Source organism: Rissa tridactyla, chromosome 1 (genome assembly GCF_028500815.1).
Source record: "Rissa tridactyla isolate bRisTri1 chromosome 1, bRisTri1.patW.cur.20221130, whole genome shotgun sequence".
NCBI classification, from domain to species: Eukaryota; Metazoa; Chordata; class Aves; order Charadriiformes; family Laridae; genus Rissa; species Rissa tridactyla.
In genome coordinates this window covers 217,047,716-217,071,799 of record NC_071466.1, presented here as the reverse complement: position 1 = coordinate 217,071,799, position 24,084 = coordinate 217,047,716, and the positions used below count along the sequence as shown (strand labels likewise).

Here is a 24,084-nt window from a genome sequence, read left to right as displayed (position 1 = left end):
TGAGACACTGGCCCAGGTTGCCCAGAGAGGAGCTGGAGGCCCCATCCCTGGAGACATTCAAGGCCAGGCTGGATGAGGCTCTGAGCAACCTGATCTAGTTGAAGATGTCCCTGCTCACTGCAGGGGGGTTGGACTAGATGACCTTTAAAGGTCCCTTCCAACCCAACACATTCTATGATTCTATGATTCTAATTATTTACAATGGGTTGTATTCCTCCACTTTTCGGTTTTGACAGCTAAGTTTCTGAGATGGAAGGTAAAGCTCTGCTTTGGGAAAGAAGTAGTTCAGGGCTGTTGTGCTGCTCCAAAACATCATTTGAACTCATGGAAACTTTTTAAGCCCTGTAAAGAAACTTTCCTCCCCTTTCGAAGGAAGCTGTTCCCCTCTAAAGACTTCTGAAAACTCTGCTGGAATCTCGTTTCACTTTGTCTCTGAAAGAATCATCCCATACCCGCAACTCCCAGACAGGCGTAGCGTTAGTGATCATTAATACACACAAAAATCCTAGCAATTTCCCCCAAAATAATAGCAATAATAATGGTTCTTACTATGATTATATATCATCATAATATACTCGTGTTTTACAATTACAAACTAAGATAGAAAGCGGCCACATAAACCTGGGGAGGTGCGTGCTACTTCCTAAGAACTTTGCAAATATTATTCATCCCTGAGGAGGCGATTTTACAGATATGAGGGAATAATTTAAAAGGATTAAAAGAGCTTGACCCAAATCACAGCAAGAGTCAGAGCTGGCAGTTAGTTCACTCCTTTCAGTCCCACGCAACACGTGTAATTCAGAATTTGGGGACGGGGGGGGGGCTTCCATACTGTCCTGTTACCCACGTAGCTGGGACGAGAACTGCGTTTGTTGCTATCATCACCACTCCACATTAGAGCGCAAAAAAGCTGTTTCAGAAGAGACTTCTCGTATAAATACTCTAACTTCAATCGTATAAATACTCTAACTTCAAAGCCAAAGCTCTCAAATCTCTCTTATCTGGCTGGGGAAGCAATACAGCCGCCTCGCTGCAACAGCATCCCATCAATCACGGACACGCTGCACTTGGGAGGCAGCAGATCTCATCTTTGCTCCTCCTGATAGTTTGGCACGTGTATTTAGTCCCATCGCATGGCTCTCTGATTTGCAAGCCTCCCCAGAACTTCTAAGGGAGGCACACGTTACTGAAAATCTTGAAAATAAACTTCTATGGCACGGTTTTAAGAAAGCTGGTGACAATTTGCTGCGATGGCTACCAGGTGCTTTAATAATGGCACATACGAGATGCAAAGATTGCTGTTAGCTTGACATATTTAACAAGAAGGACATACCCTCTTGCACAAGCAAAATATAAGAGCGCTTAATTTATGTATAGCTACCGACCTGCATGCAGAGACTGGAAGAGGAAAGACTATACCAGCGGTGACACTGGAACAGACCACAGTTACAGACTCAATGTTGAGACAGATTTTGTGGGTCATCGAATCATAGAATGGTTTGGGATGGAAGGGATCATCCAGTTCCACCCCCTGCCCTGGGCAGGGACACCTCCCACCAGCCCAGGTTGCTCCAAGCCCCGTCCAACCTGGCCTTGAACCCCTCCAGGGATGGGGCAGCCACAGCTTCTCTGGGCAACCTGGGCCAGGGGCTCACCCCCCTCACAGCAAAGAATTTCTTCCTGAGATCTCATCTCAATCTCCCCTCTTCCAGTTTAAAACCCTTCCTCCTCATCCTATCACTCCCCTCCCTGCTCCAGAGTCCCTCCCCAGCTTTCCTTTAGGGACTGGAAGGGGCTGGAAGGTCTCCCAGCAGCCTTCTCTTCTCCAGGCGGAACCCCCCCAGCTCTCTCAGCCTGTCCCCACAGCAGAGGGGCTCCAGCCCTCCCAGCATCTCTGTGGCCTCCTCTGGCCCTGCTCGAGCAGGTCCATGCCCTTTTTCATGGATATATAGCCAGTTATGCCTAGACATGGCCAAGAAGGGATGTATTGGCAGTTCATGCAGCTCCTACCTGCAGAAGAGGCCGCTGCACACCTAGGATCTTCATGGTATCTGCATTAGCCAATATTTTCAGGGGATCAGATGCCTTCGTGACACCTTCAATTTCTTTATTGATCTCAGCCAGGACCTGATTGAGGAAGATGTTCTTGATGTACATGGTGAGGAACTCGCGGAGCGGACACTGCTTGGCTGGGCCAAGCTCCATGGCATGCTCTATTTCCTGGATAAATCTGGAAAACAGAAGGGGAAGAATGCAATGTAATTAAACCATGTAGTTACTCCAAATGTGTTAGTGTGGTCTTTGCCATTCCTACATCTCAGAGCCAAGCACCAGCAGTGGGGGAGTGACTACAGACTCTGCCGACCTGAGGCATGAGGAGTAGAAGAGGTCTATAAAGTAGCCTTCAAAAAACAAATGCATGAAACGCCAACAGCTGGAGAGACTCAATGGGTGGAGAAAAACAGACAAAATGGGGACATGGCGAAAATCCACAACCTGGCCACCATTTGTGTTTATCCGTCCAAAAGTCACTGACTGCTCTATTTGAGACATACTGGAAAGGTGCCTTTTTTAAAATAAAATCTCCATAAAAACATTCAGGATGCTAGAAATTCCTTGGAAAAGGTAAATTTCCTTCTCTGGTTGGTCACTCGATTCCCACAGGTGGGTTCCCCACCTCTAAACTGAACAGCGGTATATTCTAGCTCGAAGTCTAGAGAGATCACTGAAAAAAGCAATGCATATCTATTATGCTGATATCATACTGCATTATGGATGTCTGTATTATGCTATATTTTTATTACGCGTTATTGTTTCATCCTAGGATTCCATTCCCGTGTATGCAGAACGGCATGCCAATTCTGGGAATATTTTAACACAAAATGTTTGCCATCTCCTCCTGCAAAATATCTTTATCTCAGTGAGGCCATCTGTTTAACAGATAGAAGTTTCTTCTAGAAATTACCTCGTCATTCCTTTAACTTACATCTGAGGCAACGAAATTAGTCTTCCTTTCAAAACTGGATGTATCAAAATAATTAGGAATTGATTATCAGGAGCCATAATGGATTGAGACATGCTGTCTGAAAGGGAGGAGTGTGCATGGTGTTGACACAGCCTTCTTCATTGATGCACATGAGTGCCTCGCAATCTTTTATATTTTAATCTCACTCCTGGAAAGGCTGGGATTGTTTTTATCTTTGTTTTACACGGCAGCAGCGTTTGACCTTGGATCTCCCAATATACGCAGCAACACTCTCTGCACCCTGAAAGCCACCACGTCTTCACTAGGAGACTTTTTTTTTTTGCAATGGAGACATCTCTAACAGTTCCAGAGCGGTCAGCGTTTATTAGCGATGCCTCACTGCTAACCATTTTCCCAAACACTTCAACAAGGTCTGCTTAATTGTCCCTCATTTTCTACCTCCATGTCCAGCACTCCAGAGGAGGCAGCTTCCCTTCAGAGGACTGACTGAGGAGCTCCTGTCAATTTTAGTAGCATGATTTCTTTCAAATCTGAACAATTTGCTCCCTAAAGCCTCTGCAGTGTTGACTCCATCAGTCTAGAGCTGACACATTTGGGCCGATGCAGTTATTGCTTCCGCGGGGGGACCCATTCGCGGCGAAGTTTGAAGATTGCCTCTCCAAAGAGAGATGCTGCATGGAGAGAAGTGCCAAGGATGGCAGTTTTATTCCCTGGCTTTCACAGATCGGTAACGTGAATCGGCTTTATCAAACCGGGAAACAGCGGAGTCGCCCAGGAAGAGAGCAGAAGGGACCACCACCAAGCTTATCTCTGAAATAATAGACCTAATGTCACCAGCTTCGAGTGACAACCACTGATGTCCTTAAGGGAATGTTGTCAAGGTTGATGGGACCACATTGAACTAACTTACCGCATCTTTTCATGTCTGCCAATAAATTTGCCGACTCTTTCTTTATAAGCTTATTTACACAGCGCTTTTGATGTACAGAATTCACGAAAAAAGATGTGAATTCTACCGTAATACCTCCTTCAGATGGGAAAGGAGAGGCACAGCAGCTTGAATTTGAAAGGAGCAAACTTTCAGTGAACTGAAGGGAGCAACTACTAAACACTTTTAAAATCCAGCACATGCTTAAACATGGGTAAACCAACATAAATAGAAGAAAACTTTTAGAGGGAGAATGCCCGCATACGAACCAGCAGCAAACTATTATTAGAGCTCAGATGTTCTGACCTACAGCAACTCCTTATCCCACAATAGCTTCATGGTGTTTGTAAGTGTTTCCTATACCAGAGACTAAATTGCTTGTGCGGGGCCGTAGCAAAGGTCGGTGCTAGCGAAAGGTGTAATCAAGAATTTTTGATTCCCAGTACCTGGCATTAATCACCATTTCAGATCTCTCCTAAAGACCCGCGCCGTAATCTTCAGCAAACTTTACCTTGATTAGAGAGCTGAGTCCTGGCGGCTGGCGTGTTCTAATAGGCTTTAATTTCTTGGCATAGACGAGACAACAGTGGTTCACCGAATACTGGTACCGATCACAAATATATCCCAATTTCACTTGATACGAAACAAAGTAATCACAGATTACGAGAAAGCTGTTAGATAGCAATGACTCTGTGAGAGGGGATTTTATGAGTGCTCAGCAATACTTGTGATAAAGAACAAATGGTAAAGAGCTTAGGAAAGCAGATTTAAACTCGATATCGGGAAAAAGTTATTAAGAATGAAACTGTGCAAGGCATAGAGGACTAGAGGATACGGATGAGAGGCCTGAAGTTTGAATGTTTGAGTATAGCTTGATTAAATGATAATGGTAATGAAAAACAGAGAATTCCTGAAGTCTTCATTTAATCAAAAGATCTCTACCAAAGGAAATGGAAGGAGAGAAAAGGTAAAGAAAAATGTAACATGGATGTCAGAGCATCTCTTACAGTAGGGAACAGCCCTAAGAGTTCATAAATTTGATACTCTAATGGTACCAGTACGTTACCACTTAGTACAGCCTAGAAGAAGGATGACTGAGGGCCAATTTGGTGTGCTCTGCCATGTTTCAAAGATGACCTCACCATGTCTTCATCAGCCAGGATGAGGCCCAGCTGCTGGAGAACCCCCATGTGCTCAGCAAATGGAGCACTCAAGACAGCCACTGTGCAGCTCCAGCCTTCATCCCACCAAGAGGAAAACCCCACTGAGGACACGACCAGGGTGTCCAAGCAAGCATCACAAGGCTCCAGATACAGAGGTATGGCAGATTTTCTCCAAGAATCTCAGAATCACAGAATGGTTGGGGTTGGAAGGGACCTCTGGAGATCATCTAGTCCAACCCCCTGCCAGAGCAAGGTCACCCACAGCAGGTGGCACAGGAACGCGTCCAGGCAGGGTTGGAATGTCTCCAGAGATGGAGACTCCACCACCTCTCTGGGCAGCCTGTGCCAGGGCTCTGGCACCCTCAGGGTAAAGAAGTTCCTCCTCATGTTTAGGTGGAACTTCCTATGTTTGAGTTTGTGCCCGTTACCTCTTGTTCTGTCACTGGGCACCATGGAAAAGAGTCTGGCCCCATCCTCTGGACACCCACCCTTTAGCTATTGCTGAGCATTGATGAGATCCCCTCTCAGTCTGCTCTTCTCCAGGCTGAACAGCCCCAGGGCTCTCAGCCTTTCCTCAGCACAGAGATGCTCCAGTTCCCTCTTCATCGTCGTAGCCTCTGCTGGACTCTCTCCAGCAGTTCCCTGTCCGTTTTGAACCAGGGAGCCCAGAACTGGACACAGGACTCCAGGTGTGGCCCCACCAGGGCAGAGTAAAGAGGGAGAATGACCCCCCCTCGACCTACTGGCCACGCTCTTTTTAGTGCACCCCAGGAGACCATTGGCCTTCTTGGCCACAAGGGCATATTGCTGGCTCAATCCTGCTGGCTAGAATCCTTCTAGCACGTTCCATTGCAACAGTGATGCACCCTATGCGTTCTGTATTGAGAGGATTATTCAGAATGCCATTAAGAACAGATTGATCTAATGCAAAACATTAATTTTATGTATTTCTTAAGAGAATTAAGGCTGCAAAGTCAAACACTGACACGTTTGGAAAAGCAAGGATTGGAGTTGCTTGTGTCACCTTAGTTTGGCCTGCCGTGCATGACATTGCGGTACAATTTTTAATTACGCAATGGCACACTATTGCTCTCATCAGCAGATCCTTGTCTTGTCCTAGGAGCAGGATGGTCGGTGTTCAGACAGCAAATGTCACAGCGTTGGGACTTTGCAACTGTCTTCTACACGACTGGAGTAACACCCACCAGCAGCTAATTGTCACCTGTGTGAATCACTGTGACACCAAGTGAGACACTTCTGCCACCAAGTCCCACGGGGCTGTCTACACCGCTTCCAAACTCCTTTCTTCCTGCCTTCTCATTTCTTTTTATGGCTCCTGTTTGTGGGAATTCGGCCACCAGTTCTCTTATTTTCCTTGGTTCCTTATCCCACTTGTTCATCCTACGTTTCTCCTCTCTCCTTGGCGTTTACATCAAGAAGCATCCTCCTCCAGGCAGCCAGAGCCCAGCAGGTACGGGAGCCCAAAAAACACTGCGAGGGGAGACAGCCCTTGGCTCAGGAACCAGCACCTTTGCAAGGTCCTTGCCCTTGGCTTGGCCGTGCCCATCAAGAACTTCAACCTCTACAAACTGGAAGCCTCTTATGAGAGTGTGAGCACCGCACTTCTTCAAAGGTGTATAACCCAGCCACATTTTGGTGTATTTTCAGGGGAATGGCAAGAGGCGCACCCTTTACACAACAGTTCTTCTTACTGAGAAATGTGAAGACGCAAGTTCCCAGCCAAAGAAAAGGTCACCAGAATTTGCCAACATGTACGATGTCTTTCTTCTTCTCATTCTCAGAAAGAACACATGTTTGAGACACATTTTTCTAACAAAAAATATCTAGCCCCAGTTGGCAATTAAAGACTAGCCAAATTACAAGAAACTGAAAATGAAGTTTTCAAAAGGGGAAGCATTGGGTGGCATTAAAGACCCAACAGATATTCTCTGTTTTCTGCTTGGCAGATGCAGACACATACATTCACAGTCACACACTGTGTGATTTATTTTTTAAATTTCAAATACTGCTGGTTAGCTTACTCAAACATAATTCAGTCTTTATAAAGAAGAAAATATTTAACAGCATCTAAAAAAATATATTCTAAAAGTACTTTCCAAAAATGTTCCCATTTTGCTCATACAAGCTATCCATGTAACCATCAAGCTGTCAAAAAAGCAATTTGATCCATGGCTATCCCAGAGAGCAACGTTTATGTCTGTGTGTGAACCAGCGTACATGATAAGAAATCACATTTTAGTCAACGACGCGCTTATATAAAATGCGTAAAAATCGAAGTGGAGAAAACTTTTTGGCATTTCAATAAAGCAGAGCACCGGGGAAGGTCTGGACACGATTCTTCAAATTGGTTTTGGACATACCTGCCCGTGTGTAAATCCAAATGACCAAAAAAAACCTCAATTAAAAACCATCTCTATAGCGAAAGGCTGTTTCACTGAGCCCTTTTATACCCTACTATTTTCTTTTTTACTCTCCGAAGAGTGAAATTTGAGATACAGCTCACTGTAAAAAGGGGCCATAAAGAAGGCCTTGGAGGAACAGCTTTGATTCACTTTCCATTTGCTCCGATTATGCTACTCGAAAAAGAACGATTTGGTTGTAATTTAGTAGGATTTCTGAAATGCTATCAACAACTGCATTTAAAATCATCTCTCACCGGCACACAAAAACTGAGGGAAAACCTATAAAGGTTAACACGCTGTGGGGTGTATTCTCTAAATGCGAGAGAAGGAGCCACATGGCACATTCAGGATAGAAAATTCCCCTACCGCTGAGCAATTACACTTATTTAACATAACCGCCGTATATGTCAGACCTGTAAAACGCAAAACCACTTCATCTGAATAAAAAGGCAGCACGAGGTGTGCCACCAGATTTCGGATAATGGTCACTAGATAGCCCTGGGGTTTGCCTGAAATCCTACAAAGGCTCGTAGGGATGTCACTGCTGGGAAGGACCGCTTTTATGAGATGTCTGGACAGTATGGAGCTCTTGAAGATGGGAAAAAGAAATAGAAATCTGCATCTAATCCTGAATTCAGAACCTGCATTTTCAAAATGATGCACAATTTTTAACTTGTTTTATCCTCCTGTGAAAGCATTTGAGGTGATTTGCGGCTGCAATTAAGCATTCCCCTTAGACAGAAAAGCACTTTCAGTAAAATGAAGTATCTTTTTGTAAATGACAATCATTTGGATTAAAAAAAGAAAAAAAAAAGGCAAACCATTTCAGAAAATTTAATTCATTCTAACTCACAACTTAATTGGCTATGAGGACTGTCTTACCTAGGCTGAAAGCGTGCAATAAAAAGCACAAAACCTAAAAAAGCTATACGGATTGATTTAGAAACCTACAACTCTCACAATCCCAAGGCTTTCTTCTCCCTTCTTGTGATCAGATGTCTTCTAAAATATCATTAAAAGGAACTGAAGACATGTCATTGACAGTGCATAACATCAACTACTCCTTTTCTTAATGATGATGATAATATTATCTGAAATTCCCTCCTCAAACAAATGAAACAGCAAAAAAATTTAAATATTCCAAAGCCTTATTAAGAAAACTTTTACAGACATTCAGTCCAAATTTACATTTCAGCTTGGTTCATTTTCATATGATCCTAAACTGTTCTTTTCTCTTTATCTTTGTTATAAAACGGCCAAGTACCTGGAATGAACCTTTTGGTGAGCTTACACAAAGCAAGGAAATATTAAGGAAACGTCAGAAATCCTTTGAACTGGATGCCAGTTACCGACAGAACGGCAAATCCCAAATGGGTTGTTCAGACTCAAGGCAATCAGAGATAAAATATCCAAGACTATAGGTTCTTGAAGGTTTGAAGACTCGTTCAAACTGAGATAGACACCTGGAAGATTCCAGATTGTCCACTACCCATCCAGAAAGCCCTCCCACCCCAACAGCAGGCGTTCTCGGAGAGGGTCAACAGAAGGGACAGCCAAAGATGATGTTCTCCTGCCAAGCTCTAAGATAACCAACAAGGTGCGGCTCTGATTCCCAATTTACCACCCTCATGATAACGTGGCCAGGCAAAGAGGCTATTTCCACAACTGTGTGCAACCAAACTGGTATATATTTCAGTATATTTAAGTCACATAATGATCTACTTGGAATACAATCTATTTCTCATCCATACTGGATGTAGTCCATCCTCTGACTCCTCTCTCCTCTCTCAAAGTGGGACCTACTGATGCTCCCGTACCAAAAGGTACCGACCATTACACACATACAGAATACCGCAAATGAAATGAAATTAAAAAATTCACCGCAGCACATAGATCAGAGACTGTTTGTTACTGAAGAGCAATCAAACACGTAGTAAAGTAACAGAAAGCACATTACTTTGCATAAAAACTTAACTACAGAGAATTATTTTGGTTGCATTATCAGTTACCCCAGGATTGATGTTTCACCGAGGAGCACGTTGCTGATAAATATTGTGGCTATATGCAAGATAATAGAGCTGCTTCGGTACGAAGTAAGTCCAAAGGGAGCTGTATGCAGGGGACAACAGCAGGAATAAAGGTTTACGCTCTTCTCTAGGTGACCCAAAATGTGATTAAAATTATAATCATCGTAAAAAAGCTCTGGGACACTCAATGGAGATTTAGCTACGCTAAGTGCATTTAAAACCTTAGCAAAACCAGACCAAAACCCAGCAAATATCAGACAAAAAGCATTACTTTTCTGTTATTTTGAAATATTATACAGCATAAACATCCAGGAAGGTAACGACTATGGGAAATTAGTACTGTTAATAGAAAACACCAAATTTGGGGCACTTTTCACCAAAATATTATGGTTTCAGCTCAACAAAATTAACTGGCAGTACCAGCCAGACTGGTGTCCTCAACACCAAGCTGGGTTTGATGGGCTGTTCTGGGCAAATGATCAGATTCTACTGTCAGTCCCCATCACTTCAGTCCCTCCCTTATACAAGCAGAAATCCCCAACCAAAAAAAGCTCGACTACTTGATGTAGATCTTTCGGTTAGTGTAAAGGCTTCTGACTATGTCCCCACAGAGCTGACAGCTTTAGCGCTGGAAGATAAAAGAGTCCGGAACTTCTGTTTTTAACAGTAGCTAAAAAAATATGAGCTTTAAAGAATTGATTTCTGTGTTGTAGTTGCTCATCCATGAGATTGAGGTAAGAAATACCTCCTTCCCATGCAGGTGTAATATAAAAATAAGTATTTCTTTGCCTCTGAGGCACTACAAACACCACACACACTCAGAAAAAAAAAATTAAATTATAATGTAGCTATCATCTCGTGCTAAAAATATCGCGTATTTAATGCTTACCTATCACCCGAAGAACACAACTTTCTGACTTAGTGCAACTATCTCAGGACAGACCAGGTGCAATTTCTTCTGTTGTCTCCAGAGGGGAATATTAGCTAGTATTTGGACCACAAGATGTGGAGCCAGAACTAATTAGATCTAAAACTTCATAATGTATAGAAATGCGTCTCTCATACCCTACAGCTCAGACGCCTCTCACCGAGCCAGAACCATGAGCAGCGTCAGCAGAACCACAGTGGATTTTTGTTGGGAAGGTTGAACCTTGAAGGCAAATTTCAATGTGCTAATTACAACCTTTTCAACTGCACGTAGCAATAGGACGAGGGGCAATGGCTTTAAACTAGAGCAGGGCAGGGTTAGATTAGACATTAGGAAGAAGTTTTTTACAATGAGGGTGGTGAGACACTGGCCCAGGTTGCCCAGAGAGGTGGGGGAGGCCCCATCCCTGGAGACATTCAAGGCCAGGCCTGATGAGGCTCTGAGCAACCTGATCGAGTTGAAGATGTCCCTGCTCGCTGCAGGGGGGTTGGACGAGATGACCTTTAAAGGTCCCTTCCAACCCAACACATTCTGTGATTCTATGATTCTATAATTTGAACAGCACCCCACATTTCCATCCTCCTCTCCTCATGGCCTCAAAACTGCTTTTATTTCCTTTTGGGGTTGCTGTTGTAGTGGAACGTCTTCATTAACACCCAATACCAAGGGCATGGATGAAAACATCCTTCTGCTCAGATCCAGTAGAGGTGATGCGAGTGCACCGCCACAAAGCCTCTTCCTTGCTTTCCGTTTTCAGCTTGTCAGAGGTAAATCTCATCTACAGGAGCAACAATTTCCTTGACAAAGCCAGCACAAAATAATTCAGGCATCACAAACACTAGCAAGAGCCCATCCGATGGAAGGTTTCTCGTGCAGTGGTTGGACTGATGCTCCCATCTCGTGGTCTCTATCCTCTCATCTCTTGCAAGGGCACGAGCGAGCTTGAGGAAGCTCCTGCATTTCCATCTGCTGCTGAACCTCAGTTAATAGCCAGGCGTGATTTTTCCAAAAGTGGCAAATCTGAGCGAGGAATAACCCAGAATTTTGTGATCCTCTCGGAGAAATTGACTTTCAAAAGGAACGAAACAGCATAACTCGGAGTTGTTACTGTGAAATGAAGGCTATGAAATGCCTATCAATATCACAGTCCTGGGCAAAACATGGGAAAATACACCGTACAGACCACTGGAATGGGGCTACGTTACTTAAGAAATAGAAACTTGGTAGGTTTTGAGCCTAGTTGTAAATTTGTAAAGGCATTAGTCTGCAGAGTTAAAACCCAATCCATTGGCCTGTGGATTTACAGCAGTGAAAATCTAACTTTATTCTTATTGCAAAGATGTTATTTCCCTTTCTGCAGATGAAACAGAGCAATTATCAGTGCCACAAATCTGCATATAGCATTGATACGACTGGAAGACCCACAAGCAGCTCCCTCTGCGAGCAGATGTGGTACAGCTGCTTCTCTTTGAAGGCAGGCAAAAGAAGAGTAACTCAAGCGTGAATCACATCAGCTCGTTCTGTTAATGAGGACGCACCCGAAATACAAATCATGAGTGCTACAGTAAAAACAACACGAGCTTGAGCTGCAGTAGCAGTTGCTGGTGGTGGTTTTGGGGATTTAGACCCCTCCCAAGGAGCTTTGCATATGATGCGACTGGTCCGCTTTAGACCAAGGTGGCATCTCTATGTGGTATGGAGAGATGAGCTCCAAGGTTGAGTTATGGCTAATCAGCTGAGTTGCACTAAGTGGTTGGATGTGTCCTCATCCCTGCTGTGACCTGGAAGTAAAGCGCGGCCCACGGCTTAGTTGGCATCCGGAAAGGGCCAGGAACATGCGGCTGGTAGGTACTAAGTCACTGTCACTTGGTTATTGCAAAAGTACACCTAGATATGGGATTCACTGTCAGTCCTCTCCTCACCTTGCCCTGTCCTGATACTGATGGTCCTTGACCCACTTTCCACTCACCCTGCGCCACCAAGATAAAAATGTCTTCGGACGTCCCCGGTGAGCGGCGGGCTGCGTTTGCTCCCCTCCACGAGGCTGCGTTTTGGCAGAGCTCCGTGCGTGGCTGTGCGTGCGTAGCCACACACCCCAGCGTGTAACGCCGCCTCCTGTCAGCCCACCCTACACGGGTGCTTTTGAGAGCTGACTTCCACTTTTATTCTGCTCACCCCCTACAGACTCCTAACTAGGCCTTCAGGCCGCTGAGTTCATTTTGAGAGCAAATATGAAATAGCTTTATTCCCTATATGCCACGAACCTCCTTTTAATCCTTTTGAGCAGGTAAAGGTTCTTTACAACGTGAGGCTGGAAGGAGGAAACCTGTGATCAAATGTTTTTGTCTCTTCCTAATTTATTGAGGAACTTTTTGGGGTTGTTTGGGTATGAAAGGCCTCCAAGTCATATGAGGAGACGCTGAGGGAGCTGGGCATGTTGAGCTTGGAGAAGAGGAGGCTGAGGGGAGACCTCATTGCCCTCTACAGCCACATGAAAGGAGGGTGGAGAGAGGTGGGGGTTGGCCTCTTCTCCCAGGGGAATAATGACAGGACCAGAGGAAATGGGCTGAAGCTGCGGCAGGGGAGGTTTAGATTAGATATTAGGAAGAATTACTTTACTGACAGAGTGGTCAGGCACGGGAACAGCCTGCCCAGGGAGGGGGCTGTGTCACCATCCCTAGAGGTGTTGAAGAAACGTCTAGATGTGGCACTTCAGGGCATCCTCTAGGCAGAGACTGTAGGGGTTGTAGGTTTGTTTGTTTGTTTGTTTTGGGGTTTTTTGTGTGTGTATGGTTGGACTCGATGATCTCAAAGGTCCTTTCCAACCACGAAGATTCTATGATTCTATGATTTTCCCCATTTCTGCAACAAGCAATGAATGTTTGCAAAGTAAGAGATCCTCCAAACTGCAGAAGGGTCCGGTATCATTAAGACGCCAACGAATCCCAGCTGTGCACATCCAGGAAGAGGAAAATGTAAAATTTCACCTCCAGCAAACACGGATGGCAGAGCTCAGCAGTCACGGCAACACGCTTCGCCTTCAGCCTGAAACACAGCTGTGAGGAGCTACTACTTTATCATTTGGCATTAATAAACAAAAACCATAAATTATGTGGTTTAAATTCATACTGAACTGAGCAAACACAGCTCCCATAACCGGCCACCCCTTGGCTCTTCCGAAGCTGCACCACCAAATCTCTCCCCTCCAGTCCCTGAAACCGTAAGCTTCCAACCCAAAACTAGACCGACGTTGAGCAAAGCCTGCCAGTTGCCTCCAAGTTACAAGATTGCTTCGTGAGGGAGATGATAATCCAAAATGACCACTGCACTAAATTACCCACTGTCGATCCACTTGCAATTTAAATCCAATCCTGTAGGCGCCAGAAGATAAATGTACTAACCACGATCAATCAATCTCTCTCTCTCTCTCTCAAAAAGTTGTGCGATGTATTTATTTGACGTGAACCCGGGGCACGCGTACGCTCAGAGGCATTTTCTGACCAGCTCTGACCGTGAGATGAAGTCAAAGCTGTAGGCTCCCACCGCTTCTTCTGCTTCTGACCTACCATAAAAGTAAGGGCAATGCCTTACTTCCCATGACACTACAACAGGTAACAGGATTTCATGACTACCGATGTCTTCGGTACTGTGCACGGCAGAAAATACATACAGCCTTGCTTAAAAAGCATCATAATTTTAAACAATCTTGACAGTCAATTCCAAATGGATTCCTGCCTATCGCAGAGAAATATCGTGGGGTTTCATTTAATGCATATAAACCACTTTAGCCTCATGCATCGGTAAAGATGTTAACAGAACCATCGTATAACGCCATCCTATTACACAAAGTGATCCGAAATATGAAGTTCACCAACTTTAGCTTTTCTTTTTATTAGATCCTATTTCCTTTAATGCCATATAACACTCAGTTTGTTGACGACCACTGAAATGTAATGATAACCCCCCACCCCCCCTCAACTTCACATTCTCTCCTGAGCACAACAGCTTTGTAAAAATTAACTTATTATTCATATTATTTTTAAATCTGATCTGGCGGCACATTCTTTGTGCTCAAACCTCACAGCTCTCAATCTGGCCCCTGTAAAAAGTAACATATGCCGACTATAAATCTTTAAAATGGCTCTATTAATAGAGTAGCTGCGGTGACAGCTTTATAAATGGGCACCATCTTTATGCAAACTGTTTTTTATTAGATTGCATTATAATGATTTGTAACAGGAATGCGAGGATGGCTTTGGAGCGGACGGCAGCGAGGAACAACTCCCACCAGCCAGCGGTTTCAAAGCCCGTGAATTCGGCGTGGCAGATTGTGTGCGCCTACAACAACAGACACGATCAGATTAGCTTTGCTACACCTCTCCGCTCCCCTGCTTTTCCCAATCAGACAGCAAACCGCCTAATAACCGCCTCTGTGTCTGTCAATCCAATTACTTCCTATTTGCTATGTGCTGACGCTCCCTTAAATAAGCAGACAGATGGCGCGATCTTTCATTATCATCCATCGGACTGGTTAGCCTCCGGCATGCGGACAGGGCTACGGCCAAATCAGAGGTTACTCCAAAAAACACAATAAGGCAAATAAAAAGGCCAATCCAAGAGATCATGGAATCACAGAATTGTTAGGGTTGGAAGGGACCTTAAAGATCATGCAGTTCCAACCCCCCTGCCATGGGCAGGGACACCTCCCACTAGACCAGGTTGCTCAGAGCCCCGTCCAACCTGGCCCTAAAAACTTCCAGGGATGGGGCTTCCACCACCTCTCTGGGCAACCTGTTCCAGTGTCCCACCACCCTCATGGTGAAGAACTTCTTCCTAACATCCAGTCTGAATCGACTCGTCTCTAGTTTTAATCCATTCCCTCTAGTCCTACCATTACCCGACATCCTAAAAAGTCCCTCCCCAGCTTTCTTGTAGGCCCCCTTAAGATCCTGGTAGGCCACACTCCTCGGAGCCTTCTTTTCTCCAGACTGAACAACCCCAACTCTCTCAGTCTGTCCTCACAGGAGAGGTGCTCCAGCCCCCTAATCATCCTCGTGGCCCTTCTCTAGACACGTTCCAGCACGTCCGTATCTTTCTTGTAGTAGGGGCTCCAGAATTGGACGCAGTACTCCAGGTGGGGTCTCACAAGAGCATTAACTCCAGGGTCCATTTGGGGACATCCTGGATTATCGGGGCTTGATGGAGCAACTGCCTCCAGGAGAACATAGGCCTAAGTTTAGACGTCCTGCTACAGACACCTAACTTAGTCATCGCAACGCTGTGGTACCTACAGTGAAGAGCTGATGAGAGATTCTGGCTGTCCTCTCTGCAGCAGTTGGCTTTCCTTTTAGCCAACATGGAGAAATAGCCAGGAGGCCCCGTTCAACCACCAGCTGTAGGATGGTTGCATCCCACAGACCTGTGTCCCTGCAAGTATTTGGCAAATGTAGCTCCATGGACAGCCCTGCTCTCTTCACAAGTCTAGACCACTTCCATTTTACTGTAGGAAATCAGACACTGTCACCCCTGAGATCTGCAGCACAGCTTAAAGTCAATGTCAAGTTCATCCCTTAACCCTCCTTTCCACGTTTCAATCCTGTGCCCAAAGCTGTAACAGATATGGCCCTGAAACACATCAGATGGAGCAGAAGAACATAGATCCTAGATCATTTCCATATACCTCATTGCCTGACTTGAGAATCCGGATGGGACAATATTTGGCTAATCAAGGAGGTGTTTCAGTAAGAGCCAAATTCACCAGCGGTGAAAGTCTACTCACACACCACAGAATATTAGTGTAAGAGGCAAATTTTCTAAGTAAGGAAACCGAGGCAAAGAGTAGCCATTGCCGAACACCCGGGAACAGGATGTATCTGTGCAACAGGCCTAGAACTGGGAACATAAAAGCCTTCCTAAGGTCACAGCATCTCCGTAGCCAAGTCATGGGCAGACCCAAGAAACCCACAGACTGCCCAATGGTCAGATCTATGAATGAGGGTATTGGCCAGACCCATGCTGCAATGACTTGGGTTCCTCTTCTGTCTTCCTCAACACTGAGGATAATGACTTAGTTTGGTAGGATCTCGAGAGTCTCTGCCATCCTGGTATGAACAGCAGAGGCTACCAGGACCCATAAACGCACAGTTGAAGCAAACAGGGGGGCGACTGCACTAGAAGGCGGGAAGCGTTAATGTGCCGAGCCACTTTGAGCAGGCAACTTCAGAGCTCTTTAATGAGGATAACAATTTTATGGTCTTGGTTTGAGGAAAAAACCACGACCATTAAGTACATCATCATCTTTTCTAAATTGTTTTGTTCCTTACTGATTAGGAAGTAACTATATTCTGCAGGAAGCCCATCTCTGCCTATTCTTTCCCTCTCCTGAGGACAAACATGATAAGCCTAGGGCCACATCAAAATTAGGAGCAACGAGTAAATAAATATGAAGCCTCCTTTGAAGATTCTTGTTCCTTACCAGCCTCTCGTAACGTATACCTGTTGCTCTGCAAAGGGAATGGAGAAGTGGGGAAAGATGTTGGTTTGAGAGCCCCAGAGAGAGAATTAATATATTGACCTTCAATAAAAAGATGTGCTAGCGCCTCTGGTATTCCTCCATCTGACCCAGAGAGACCTCCAAGGAGATTTCAGTTACTCTAGCTAATTCATCTCCTGACATTTATCACCTAAGGAATCAAATAATGCAAATCAATGGTATTTTTTCTCCATGCGTGCAAATAACCTACAGAAAACAGAAGGGGATCCCTACTGATTTTCATGTAGAGCACAGAGTTGACCTGAGATGCTACTGAGTTGGGTTGGGTTTTAACAGTATGGTTAAAATGGAATGTGAATTTCCATTTCACATGGAAATTAAGAGATGCGAGAGAGACCTTATAGCCCCTTCCAGTACGTAAAGGGGCCTACAGAAAAGCTGGGGAGGGACTCTTGATCAGGGAGGGGAGTGATAGGACCAGGGGTAATGGTTCTAAATGGAAAGAGGGGAGGTTTAGATTAGGTATTAGGAAGAAATTCTTCCCCGTGAGGGTGGTGAGCCCCTGGCCCTGGTTGCCCAGAGAAGCTGTGGCTGCCCCATCCCTGGAGGGGTTCAAGGCCGGGTTGGACGGGGCTTGGAGCAACCTGGGCTGGTGGGAGGTGTCCCTGCCCAGGGCAGGGGGGTGGAACTAGGTGATCTTTAAGGTCCCTTCCAACCCAAACCATTCTATGATTAAGAGTATGCACAAGAGAAATCACTCTAAGACGCCCAGGTAAGCAAGCACACATATATTAAAGACTGCAGTCTGAGCACAATTACTTTACTTTCTCACTAACCTCGGGCATGCAACACCACAGGGGAAAGCTCAGCGGCTCTCATGCCACGGATCTGGCACCCAACGCGACTGCGTCTGTGCCGCTGAGTTACACCTATTTGTACAAGAACGCAATGATCTCGTCTATAAATAGCTGCCAGTGTAAAGACACTGCACTTTTGAGATGGAGATTACAAATCAAGCCAGGCGACGTGCAGCTTCACGCAGTTTCAACCTAATCACGTTCATTAGTAAGTTGGCAGAAAAACTTAACTCAATTGGGGCAGGCTAATATTGCTGTTTAGGAAGGCAAGGAAAAGTGATCAAAGAACCAGCTGTGCTCCAGGCTCTAGTCATTAATATGCGCGCACCTTTGTCTACAGAGCCAGAGCTGCAGAAAAAGAAATGACAGAAAGTTTACCGTACGCCCTTGAAGATATTTATGGCAGGGAAATTACACCACAATTTCAGGAGCCACCACTATTTCTCTGGAGGGCTGAGATGAGGCTCAGTGGGCTCGTTTTACAGGGAGAGGTGCTTGCAGAACGTGTTTGAGAAAAACAGAAACAACTTCCGGAGGAAATACAGATGAAAAGCGGGTATCTGCATTGCCTTCGACCACCCACTTCATTCAGCACCCAGATAATAACCGACGGTTAAGAGGAAAATGGATTTGTATCACAACGGACCTGAGCAACAACGCCGTGCTACTGGAGGCAGCAAATTCGAATAAATTGGGTGTTGTACCTCCACTACGGACCTCATTCCTCTCCTCAAAAGAGTGAGGGTACTTGCTTCCATGTCCTCAGCAATTTCCAACATCATGAGTTACGTTCTTCCAGATTAGGCTAATTTCCTGTGTAGTTTCATCCATGTCGTCCAATGTACGGTGTTTTTTTCAACTCCTGGTCTTAAAAATTGAAATGAAGAACTACTGACAGATGATGTCTCCTGCCCAGACTGTTGGTTTCTGTCCACAGAGTGATCCTTATAAAACACACGTAATTTATTAGCCTAATAAAGTGCGTGAAGTTGCTGTAAAACACAGCATAAACATATAAGGGCTGCACTGCCATCAGGAAAACTATTTTCTGACCCTGGTAAAGTCACTTTGTGTTCATAAGCGTGTCTGCTTTATTATCCCGTAATTGCTTTGCACAGATGATACGCAGTACATTAGGAGCGGCATTCGGTTCCGTAAACATATAATTGTATAAAATGGGGCTGTAAGAACAGTCTAAGGCACACTACGACTCCTGATTACAGACTATCAGATCAAAGGACCCACGTTTTAGAGGAGGGTGAAATTATCTTTAGACACAGGCGCAGAAGAGGAGAGCTGAATGCAGCAGATCAACTGGACACGCTCCTTACAAAGCTCACGAATCCGGGCTGGAAGAGGCCGGTACGATGGTACTGAGGTTGTAGAGTCTTTCCATCCCACAAGGTGGGACACAAACTGCCCGGTAGCGCTAACGGTGACTCTACGGATGACTTCGTTCTCCATAAATCAATGCTCGCAAAGACACAGGTTAAATCATTTTTGATGGCATAAGGTGATGGGAATTGTGCTCCCCTGCATCTGTGAGATCTCCGGCGACGTTATGCACTGAAAGAGGAACTCTCCTCTGAAACACACATAAAATTACAGCAAGGACGGGGAAACTCCTGTTTACGACCGCATGGAAATTACGCTAATTAAGGATATGTAACAGATGGGCTGATAGAACAGGCTTTCAACCGTGGTGATCCCACCCTGCCCTGCCAGCCAGCACCACTCCAGTTGAAATGGGATGGCAGCTTTCGGGTATCTCGTCTTCCCAGCCCGAAAGCGTTCTGTGATGCGTTGCGGCGTTACACTCAAAATCTTATTATTTGCAAAAGAGACGCACTGCGTGCACAGAGCCAGGAAGCCGTGAGCCTAATTAACTCTTAACTAGCTATCAAAATACGGCAAAGAATTCTTAGTAGTCCAGTTACAATAATGTTTACACAGAGTCAGGGCAAAGCTTGAAGGTCTTCTGCTGGGGATGGCAAAACCCCCACATTTACTGGGCTACGAGGACGTTTCTTACAGCAATAGGAGAAGGAGTCCTCCCACTCTGAATTCAAAAGTCACCCTGTAAATAAAGCTTCTCGTTTGTGTTTATATTCCTCCAAGGCACGACAAACCTCAGCGCAAGTCCTGTGAGGTTGGGAAGATGAAATAGGCGGAAATAAATACGGAGAACCATGCAGATATCATTCAGCACCAATCTTACAAAATACGACTATGTTTTTCTGATATAAAATCACACCTTTGTGGCTACCTGTGTTGTAAATCGTGCTCAGTTTCTTCACGTTCTCCTTTTGCCTCTCTCACATGTTTTTAATTATCAAAAATAGGTAAAAATGGGAGTACAACTACAGCAAACGCAGCACTGCAGATTCTGCAACGTCATGGATAGGATGGATGTTGCAGCAGTTTGATTTTGGATTTTGTCCACAAATTTTATTTTCCTGCATTGTAAAAAGTGCACCAGGAATCGGAATCCTAACACTTGTCCGAACTCAGCCAGCCTGTGTAAATCATTTTAGTCCTCTGCATTTCATCTTCTTCCTCTAACTAATAATACGAATAGTGCTTGAATGCTGTGAATAATTTATTACTATTCCAAATTTATTATTATGCCAAAGTTATTCTTGTAAAGAAATACATTTTCTGAATATATCAATTTTAGGTGTCGCGTACAAGACAACTTAAAGGAGGCCTAATTCAGAAAGGACCTAAAATGTGTTCGTGGAGAACGAAGCTTTCTGGGCAAAACATCATCAACTAAAATGCCCCAAATCACCATTTGCATTTGAAAAAAAAAAATAAAAATATAGATGTTCTGATGATGAAATCCTGATATGGAAAGCTGTTTTTGAAAAGATGGCATTTGCGCTTCATCCTCTGTAGCCATAAATCTCATCTTACTGCAAAAATATCCAGGAATTTATTCTTGTACCCCAAATAGCCAGATTATCAGCATCGAGAATTAGGCTCCCCTTCATCCCAGTAGTGCTGGAAAGACAAGGAACTTTCCCTACATTCCTGTGCCAGCACACATCACCTGTGACCTGAAGAGGACACCGTTTGCGTGAACATCTATTTCAGTGTCCAGGAAGATTTAGTCCACGGACCTCCCTGCTAAAACTCTCAACTAGGGTCAGCTGCAGTCTCAGAGATGCCTTTCCTTTGTGCTTCTCAAATTCTGCCTTGATTGGATTCCTTATGTCCATACTTGAAAACATATTTCTTCTGCCTGGAAGTCTTGCTTTCCACCCCTGCACCCAAGCACGGGTGGCTGCTGTTGCTTGATTTAGCACAACACAGCGGCCAAGGTGGGATTGTCTCATGGCAGAGAAGCAATATCAGATTGAAGAACTGCATTAGCAAAACGCTCGTTATTTAGCCCGTTGGCCAAAATGACTCATAACGTGCAAAGTCTGGTGTTGCTGGTTCTTCAGCAAGAGGAGAGACAGTAAAGAAGAAAGAGGGAATGGAGGAAGCGTTAACTTAACACTTAGACATTCACGTAAACACAGAAAAAAAGAGAACATAGAATCATAGACTGGTTTGGGTTGGAAGGGACCTTTAAAGACCATCTACTTCCAACCCCCACTGGTGTGGCCAGGACAGATGAGCGCTGTCCCTGTGCAGTGAGACTCCAGGTAACTCAGAAGGTCAAGGTGACATCTAGCTCTTCCCCTGGCACATCACTAGGGACCACAGCCCCTTCGTTGTCTCCTGTCCTCCCACCCCCTTGCCAAAGCCATCGCTTCAAAGCACAGCTTAGTTACTCATCATCTGCTTCCGAGTCATCCTGGACCTAGGAGGGCACTGATGTAAAATGCTGATTACAGAGAGGCTTTCAATTTTTCAGGACTCTTCCTTATGAATACAGAGAATTTTATACAGAGAAAAGCTCAAAGATGACTTTTTTCATGCCACCGACATGAGTTAATCCAGACAAAGGTGTGTGAAGGGGTGAGTTCTTGAGATCCTCTTTCCCATCATTTAATTTCAGATCAGTGGAAACACTTCAGTTCTGGGAAGGGGATGCATCCATGCACTGAAACAGTTTTTCTCCTTTTAAAAACCAGAATGATGTCTCCAAAGCTAAACAACTAGATGATGTTTGGTCTGTGCCAAGTAGCGCAGACTCAAAAAAGGCAGGTAGGTGTTGGCCCAAACTCAAGTCCACTAGTAGAGAGCAACTACAACGGCTGCAGCATCTAGAACATGATCTACCGTTAGCAACCTTACTATTTAAATAGGCAAAACAAGCTGAGGAAACGGTGAAGAACACACTCCCGCAGTCTGCCACATCTTCAACATGCTCTCCCTCGGAAATTTAAAACCGATGACTGGAGTAGGAGCCACACCAAAAATAATCCCATTTATTCCCTCCATCCATTAAAAAGAAGAAGAGATGCTGTTTTAGATCAGGCATGAATAAAGAAAAAAAAAAAGGCTGTGGTATCATGATTTGTTCCTTTAATATTTATCCTAAAATAGATGTTGCTATTAGGTTTATGTACACAGCACCGTAGCTGGACTTGACAACTCTACAGACGTACAATACGGCCTCTCATAAACACGAAAGAATGAGTCAGACTCGAATGAAATCAATCTAAAAATGGTAAGAATTAAAAAACAGCCTTTCTTTTCCTTTGCTTTCCTATTTATGAGCCTTCAGGGTTCATCTCAGTCACAGTTTCAAGCTGAGTCCCATGGGCACAGAGACCAGAAAACAAGGTAGAGAAGACACAAACCATCCCTCTCCCTCCCAAATTCCTAGTTGAAGAGGTGGTGGTGTTAATGCGAATCCGTCCCACCTGGAGACATCACCTGCTTGTACTGCTGAAGAGAGCAAAGAACTGCCTCCTGCCTCGCAGGTCCACGCCACCGCAAGCACATCCCAGCAGGACTTTGACTTTCCCTCTTTTTTAAAGGCGACGGTATTGCCCACCCGCCCGCAGACCAACTCTCAGTCTGCGCAACGGCTGTTTTGTACCTTTCGTTTGCTGCTCTTGAATTACGTCCTGGGGTTTTTTCATCGTTATTTCCATTTTGGCAAGGCTTTTTCTATTCAGAGCCTGCGCACCAACACGCGCGCAGTCCTTTCAAGGCTGGCACTGCCTGACTCAAAGAACCTAAGCTCTGAATGACAGTCAGCCCTCTGGACTTCCCCGAAGTTTTCACAAACCATATATTTTTAAATGAGTGTGCCTTTGCCACAAGCTTGTGCGATGCCTGGACATCCAGAAGATAGGGGAGCCCATACCCACACTTAACGAGCTGAATACTCATTTTTGCTGAAAATAGAAACAACCTTATCTGTTCCTATCTTTGCAGCTCCTGGAGTTTCTTAGCTTTTGGATTCAGGCTTTATTTTTTCTTCTTTTTTTTGAAAAATTAGAGTCAGAAGGGATAATTACCCCAATGAAACCACACAGAGCATCTGTGGGCATAAAATAGATGCGGTACATCCTAAAGCTTAACTTAAAGCTTTCCTTAATGCTGTACAAAGCAGATTAAGATTTGCAATCTCCTTTCCCGCAGCTGCAGGTCACCGTTGCTTATCTGCTCATAAACTGGAGTCATCCTGCCTCAAGTCACTCTTCCCGCAGCTGGGCAGCGTGGTGCGTCCTCTGTCACAACAGGCACGCGGAGGGGAAGGGCAAGCTCACGGCATCTTGAGCCATGGCAGTCCCCGATGACTCAAGCAGGAGAAGAAAAACAGCTTTGGAGGGAGAAGCAGCTTGGGAAACGAGTAATTGGAGAGAAAAAGTACACGATTAACTACTTCAGAATAGTACGGCTGTGTCCCTGGTTGGCGAACGTATTTCTGACGTACTTATCATCTGTTTACTTCAGTGGCATGTCCCTAGGACGCCAGGTAAAACGGATATCCAAGAAAATGGGGAAAAAAAAGCTGTCTCGGGTTAAGGTAAAGCCTTGAGTGCTTCAAACTTAACGTGCACTTGCAGGCAGAAAACCTTCTGCCTGATAGAACAGCCCCCTCCTGCTCAGCAGATCTCGTCTTTATCTCACAAGTCCATAAACCTGCTTGATCTTTGAAAAGAAACTTTCACCTCTATCTGCCCAGGTCCGAGACGGCTAGGAAAATGCGGTGGGTATCTTCCACTTACAATAGCTTAGAAATTACAACTGTAGAGTCAATATTCCTAATGGTTAAAAAGTTAGAGAATAAAAACTTTATTCTCAGGTGTCTCAGGTACTTTTGAAGAACCAGAAGTTAAAAAACCCCAACGTTTTACATCGAAATTAGGG

At 44.8% G+C, this 24,084-nt stretch overlaps 1 protein-coding gene across 1 annotated transcript in view; it reads right to left on the bottom strand.

The window, feature by feature from the left end:
- Positions 1–24,084, bottom strand: part of EXOC4 (exocyst complex component 4) — a 430,815-nt gene that overhangs the window by 115,065 nt on the left and 291,666 nt on the right. The window contains exon 11 of the mRNA XM_054189731.1: positions 2,011–2,230. Within this exon, the coding sequence (XP_054045706.1) occupies positions 2,011–2,230 (220 nt within the window). The remainder of the gene's footprint in view (positions 1–2,010; positions 2,231–24,084) is intronic.